A 7,065-nucleotide genomic window follows, 5' to 3' on the forward strand; every position below is an offset into this window, starting at 1 on the left:
CATTGAAGTGTTCAACATTGTATTTATTGTTTATGGTTGGTTGACTAAAAAGGCCCTGCAGAAAGAGGCTGAGCCATGCTCTAATATTAATCCCAGAATAAATTAATATTTTTACAGCACTTTAAGTTTTTAAGTATTATTGAGCTGCGTGGCTCAGGCTCAGTTTTATTTAGATACAGAAATATATATATATATTTTTATTTATTATAAAGAAACAGCTATATGACATTGTATTTTAAAAAAATAAATTAGCCCATACTTAGAAGACAAAAAATGATAGATTACGATTATAGATTGTTTTCATTATTGTAAAATAAATTAAATAATCACGATAAAAGCTTAACAAACGTTTAATTAGGACTATTAGAATTATTTCAACCCTTATTCATAAACAGATTGATGTGGTTCAGTTCCAACATTTTGATGTCAGAAAAACAGAGATAATTCGTTGGTGCATAAAGAAGAAAAATCATCGAATTCCCATCGCTTTAGACACTCAAAATAAAAGTGCCTTGTGACAGTCATATTCCGACACATGAAACCATGACTGGTCCCTCCTGCTTATTAGCGGACCAGGGCGCACACTAGCTCCCCCTCCACTCTCCAAAACCCTCCCCTTCCACTCTCAAAACTATTTAGCATCTGCAACTGGGATAAAGTTTCCAAAAAAAGTTAAGCAAAAAACTTCCTGCGTGAGGAGAAGCGTGCCAACCTCTAGTTTTTAACCAGTTTGACTCGCAGAGAGCGAGACATCTTCAAATAGTTCTCCTCATCTTAAGGATATCTACACATTTTGGTAACCACGGCTTCAAAGGTGGACAACGTTTTCTCCGCTCTATCCCTGCATTTCTTCAAGAAAGAAATGGAAGAGGGCTCCAGTTCTCCAGTCTCCCCTGTGGATAGTCTGGTGACCAGCGAGGAGGAGCTGGACAGGCAGCAGAAGCGCTTCGTGAGGAAGAGGAGTCACAGTAAAAAGTCCTGCGATGACAGCAGCGGCAGCAGCCCGGGGACGGTGAAACGGGGGAAGAAACCGAGTCCGAGCAGCACTCAGTCTTACGAGGAGCTGCAGAACCAACGCGTCCTGGCTAACGTCCGGGAGAGGCAACGGACTCAGTCTCTGAACGAGGCCTTCTCGTCTTTGCGTAAAATTATCCCCACGCTGCCTTCGGACAAACTGAGTAAGATACAGACGCTGAAGCTGGCCTCCAGATACATTGACTTTCTCTATCAGGTGCTGCAGAGCGACGAGATGGACAACAAGATGTCCAGCTGCAGCTACGTCGCGCACGAAAGACTCAGTTACGCGTTCTCCGTGTGGAGGATGGAGGGTGCCTGGTCTATGTCAGCATCTCACTAGAACCCAGAGAGATTCACTTAAAATGCCAAAGCGGTGGGTATCACATTCTGAAGCTCACATATCTACAAGCTTAATGAGTAGGATTCAAAGTAGCAGAAAATAACGGGTTTGTTTATGATTGGATGAATTGGAAATAAATGCGTTCATTGAAAATAAACAAGTTTTAAGCCATTAAAAAAACAGTTATTAAATGCAAGCTGACACAGATTTTTAAATAAGGGTCATGATTTGCCTCCAGTGAATTTTCCTTCCAAATTCAGAATCCCTTTGCTGGCTTTTATTCTGCAGAATGTGAACAGTTGTTTGGTGGTGTTTTGGCCACATGTCTTTGACATGAAGGATGAAACTCATAGCCACATATTTAGACGCTCATAATGTACTGTACAGAACAAGTAATTACGCTTCGACCACACGAGGAAAAGTTTAACATAAAGTCCATGTGCTGAGCGCGCTTGTTACTGTTTGTGTGTCACATTTCACACCGAGGCCTCAGCATCTCTCCAACTCCGGACTGTGCGTCCGCATCTGGATACAACTATGCGCGAGGACTCGCTGGTCATCAGTTTAATTGTAAAAAAACATGCAAAAGTAGTGAATTATCCAGTCACATCCGAAGGCCTGAGTTCAGCTCAGGATGTGGAAAAAGAAACATTGTCTTTATTTTAAGAGAAAGGGATCAGGCGCAGGAAAGGAGGCGGATTAACACAATAATAGTTTTGGAACGTTTTCACACGCCAGGCCTTATAAGAATATGCCTCGTTAACCAAAACTCACAAGTCTGTTCTATTTTTGATCAAAAAAAACAGTTGTGACTCTCGCAGTTAGTTTTTTATTCAGTCCCTTTTAACAACACTTCTTAATGAGTGGGGTAAGAAATAAACCAGTACAGGGCCGCCACCAAAACGCAGCTGTAATGCCACCATGGGTAATTTATATCCACAATAGAGAGCTTTCCTGTGCGCAGACCGCAGGAATGGGCAGCTCGGCTGGACATGAAAAAGTTTAGGCAAGCCCATGACAATAAAATACAGAGGCCGGTATTAACGAGCGGGCAGGATTTGGTCACGTTATTTTGCAGATTCGTAGCTCATGGTTTGTTCGGGCTCGTGAAGAGGAAATCAAGTGAGAGATTCGCTATAAGAGAGGTTTTGGCCCCTGACAGCTGACAGAACACTTTTCTTAGAGCTGATGTTTTATTTCTTCCTGGGGCAGTTTTAGAGGGACAAAAATCACTATTTGGCAAAAGGTGATACAAAGCTTCCTTTTGACACCATGACCAAATCATTATTTTTGGAGTATTACACGTCATTTTAAGCCAGTTTGATTGGCTTTTGTGCATTTGGCACATTCTCGTATGTCTTATAATATTAAAACGCCATTATATATACAAAGTTGACCAGTTAAAGAACACAAATAAGCAGAACCAGGGGTTTTCAGCTCTCGTAGGCCTCACATGCTTCATTACAGTGACTTGTGTAAGCACTGTTAATTTGATGTTGTTGTTTTTTTCTTTCTTAATAATTCAGTCTACTTGACCGCCACAGAATGACAAGACTTACAAAGCATTAAAGTGTAGCTTTTTTAACACGCGTTTCCTTAGAACAAACATTAGTTTTTAGAATTAATTCAAATAATAGCAACGTAATGTGCTGTTATTCAACAGGGCTGTAACATTTTATTCATGAATTGAAACCTAAGTGACTCCATACTTTAATAATGAGTCTGGGTTTAATGCTGCTCTGAGGAATTAGATTTTTATTGTTTTAGGACCATACACTAATCCTCAGCCAAATGAAAACGCGGGAATTTACTCAGGTGCTCCAAAACGAAAGCTCAAGAAAAACTGGGATTTTTTCTCCTTCAGGATTTCACTGCAGCAGCTGCAGAATTACATTCACATACACACAACGTTCGTACATTTTCTCTCGCCATATGGTTTCACTCAGCTCAGTGGCTAATAATTGATTCATTAATGACTTCCCACATGCTAAGTGAGCCAGTGAATGTTTAAAAAACATCACATGTACCGACACAGAAGAAGCCATGATCTATATGCGTCATGCGTAAATCAATATGCGTCATGCGTAAAGCTAAAGCCACTTATCTGCTTGTGCCCACATTTTCTATAACGATGTTTATGTGCATCTCTCTCTCTCTCTCTCTCTCTCTCTCTCTCCATCTCTCCATTACAGACTGTTTACTTCTACAAAGTATGAAGACCAAAGGAATTATTGGAGAACCCATCGACCTCAAAGGCATGGCGAAGAGACGTAATGTGACCCACAGCTACAAACTCTGAGGAAGTATGTGTGTGGATGCAGATTCACTGCATCTGGCTGTCCGGGGCTGTCTGTGGCAGAGAGAGAGAGGGGGGGGGGGGGGGAGAGAGAGACAGACCTGTAAAGTACAAAGGTGAACAGCTCGGCCATAGCCTAACCTAAATAGAAGGAGATATATTTTGTTTGAGAAAATACTTTAAGCCAAAGTATAAATAAATATATATATAATGAATGCATATTGTACAGACCTGTGTAAGTGCGCCCATAGCCTGTAAAGGGACCAATGCAATTTACAGATATTTGCTGCATGGATCTATTTCACCGACTTTCTTTAGCAAGTCTCCAAACTCCGTCCTATGTACATTTTGGTTTTTGTTTATTTATTAAAGCACATATTTTTGAACGAAATTTTGTTGTTTGTTTTTTTTTCAATTTTACTAAGCAGTAGATGTCGAGCCATTAAAGCATGCACTTCAGCTGAGTTAATTTCAATCAGATCAGCCGGATTCATGCAAGTTCCCGGTGCATTCCAATCTAATAAGATGTTAATGAAAAGGCAATTATTCAGGCCAGTTTTAAAAAATGTGGTTCGCTTGTTCTGGTTCCCTAGGTGCCTTACAAGAAATACCCACAGCATTTCTTTTTCTTCTGGGTGTGAGAATGTGCCCCCCTTGTTTCCCCTACTCTTGTTATGTATAGAATACTTTAAAAAAAACGATCATAAAAAATTACAGCTTCATTAACAGTGCAGGAAATTCGAGCCAGTTTCAAGCTCAGCCATATAAAATTCGTGTCCACTTAAATAACGAGTAATCATTTCAAATGACGATGCCTTCAGGCTCTTTAACGAGCAGGGAGCCTCAACAGGCGCAGATAAGGACTTATATCCCTCCGCCTGCAGCTTTCTAAAAAAATCTAGACCACTGAAGAAAATCTTTTGAAGCTTTCCCTCTCGCTCTTTAAACATTAAAAATGTTTACATCTCGTTTTCCCAGACGTGGTTAGATGCAATCTAAACACTGAATGGAGCTCTTTGTTAACGAGGGGCTACTGACTCCCTCCCTGCAGGTCTGCTGTTTGAATCTGCATGCTCAAGCTACACTTATGAACAGCTTTATCATCTCACCATCAGAAAAAACAAACAGCACGCTTTTACTTTCTCTGCAACAAAAAAATGTGTGGGACATTTTCAGGTGGATGGAGGCCAGAAAATGTCACACTTTAAAGACATTAAGACATTCCAGAGAGGAACACTTTACAACAGAAAAACACACAGCATGAAATAAATGTGAGAAGGCATGTTAAACGGTAGAAATCTTGCAATTGTTTTCCCAGAGATAGAAGCTACATTTGAGAAGAAATGTTACAGTTTTTACCAGATTCATAGTGTTGCCGGGTTTTCTCAAGGTCAGCTTGGTTGGAAACACCTGCGACCGGGCTCTATTCTGCTGGGAAACACCAAACCCACACAATGCATTTATTATTAGAGTTAACACACACACGTTATGTGGCTTTAATGTCTTCATGGCAAAGAGAGCGTCCAGGCTGTGTCGATGCCTTAGTCATGTTGACATATTCTCATCTAGTTTTGAAATGAATCTAAGGGCAGGTCTTGGCTTTTTAACTTAATGTTATGATCTGGCTGCACTAGAAGAACCTAAAGGACAATTATATTTATACTTAGAATATTTAAATGGAGTGATTTATCTGCCACATACGACTGTGCAACACTATGATCTCTGTGACTGATTTTGATACAGCTGCTTAAGGACACATGAAGCCCAACAGGGACAAATCAGGACTCTTGAGTGAATTTACACCTGATCTGCAAACAGGCCTGGGACTATTCAGAAAATGAATAGACATAACATTTCTGTAATTAGACATAAAATCTTTCATAAAAACATGTGAGAGTGGAATAAGGCTTGACTTTTGCCATGGTGGTCTCAGATGCCGCTGGACACAACTTCCTCCCCACGCCGGCTTATCCAAAGGAGCCCGTTTGATACCTGCTCATTATCCCGGGCCCTCACAGCTGAGCAGAGCACAATCACCCGGGGGCCACTTCTCCAGCGTTGCGAGAGATCCAGATGTTTCCCGTAAAATCAGACGGAAAAAGCTACAAAACTTTAATTTGCAGTAAAAAGGGAATAAAGTAAAGGTTTACACTCTGTGCGCCTCAAACGGTATTCTGTGTTTGTCTGGTTCAGTAAATCTGAAGGTTAGCTTGTACCACTTTGGAGGCTGATGTCGGCATGTGTGTGTGTGCGTGCAAGCATGTGTGCATCTGTGTGTGTGAGAGAGAGAGAGAGATAGAGAGATTGTGTTGGCAAAGCTAAAAGTCAGCTGTGTCTCCTGCAATGATGACAATAGAGCAGAGCATTACTCAGGCTTCAAAAAGACACATCAAGAAGTGATTCCTCTCCGTTCTGGTGAAACACTTTGTGAAAACTCTTGCTTTCATGGTTCAAATTTTTCCTTTTTTACTCAGAAGTTGTTGACATTTCATGAAATATCAAATTCAAGCAGCGGACATCACATTTGTTTAATAAAACATGTAAAAAAAATAAATAAAGGAAATTACTTTCTTTATAAAACAAACTGCTGTAAGTTGTTTTGAAATTGGGCTAATAATCATCTTTTATCGACTAAACTGATTTTTTAAATTACTTAAAACAGTTCAAAGTTGCACCTTCTGGATGACAGAGTCATTTCAACTCTATGTTTTGGAATTATTTTATTGTATTTAGCAGAACTAGGAGCTAAATGCACAATGTACTTATTTAGAACGTAATAAAACATACACGTTACTCTGAAGCACCGCACAGTGCTTTAGTCCCCTCTTTACTTCATTATCTATTCAGCTTTTTCTGATGAATCAACGATGGAGTTTGGTTGTCCAGATGTTTTGGTATTGACAGCTGAACTATAAAACAACAATCTGCATGCATAACAAAACCAAACAGTGAAGAAAGAGTGCAATGACTTGTGTATTTGAGAGGAATCTGGCCTTCACAGAGGTTCTGATCTTTTTCTTCTGTCTCTTCATGCCTTTCCTTTATTCCATAATTTCATCAGAGTCCAATAGACTTTGATCCTGCAAAGGAGGCCATCAGCCACATTATCATCAGGCCTCAGGGCTCGTGCTTTTTTATCTCTGGAGAGGATGAAGACGTACATTTAGAGAGCATGAGTAGCTCAAAATAAATTAAACTGATCGGATGATTTAAATCAATCCATCCAAGTCACAAACATCTTTGCTCAGTCTGACACGATTTCTCCAAAAGATATTGGCAGATAAAACTATACAGCCTTTGAGAGGTATTTACATATAATGCAGACAATGTGATATTTTCTTTTGCTGAACACTGAGAGGCTGTCAAACTGAGAAGGAGGACAGCTTATCTTCCAAACACCTGTTCAACAATC

General features: G+C 40.1%; 1 protein-coding gene across 1 annotated transcript; it reads left to right on the forward strand.

Moving 5' to 3' along the window:
- Positions 1-648: 648 nt before the first annotated feature.
- twist2 lies at positions 649-4,060 on the forward strand. Its single transcript, XM_020644771.3, has 2 exons — positions 649-1,390; positions 3,550-4,060. Exon 1 carries the CDS (start codon positions 863-865, stop codon positions 1,355-1,357), a length of 495 nt encoding a protein of 164 aa, XP_020500427.1. The 5' UTR covers positions 649-862; the 3' UTR covers positions 1,358-1,390; positions 3,550-4,060.
- Positions 4,061-7,065: the final 3,005 nt, after the last annotated feature.

This window comes from Labrus bergylta, chromosome 13 (genome assembly GCF_963930695.1).
Source record: "Labrus bergylta chromosome 13, fLabBer1.1, whole genome shotgun sequence".
NCBI classification, from domain to species: Eukaryota; Metazoa; Chordata; class Actinopteri; order Labriformes; family Labridae; genus Labrus; species Labrus bergylta.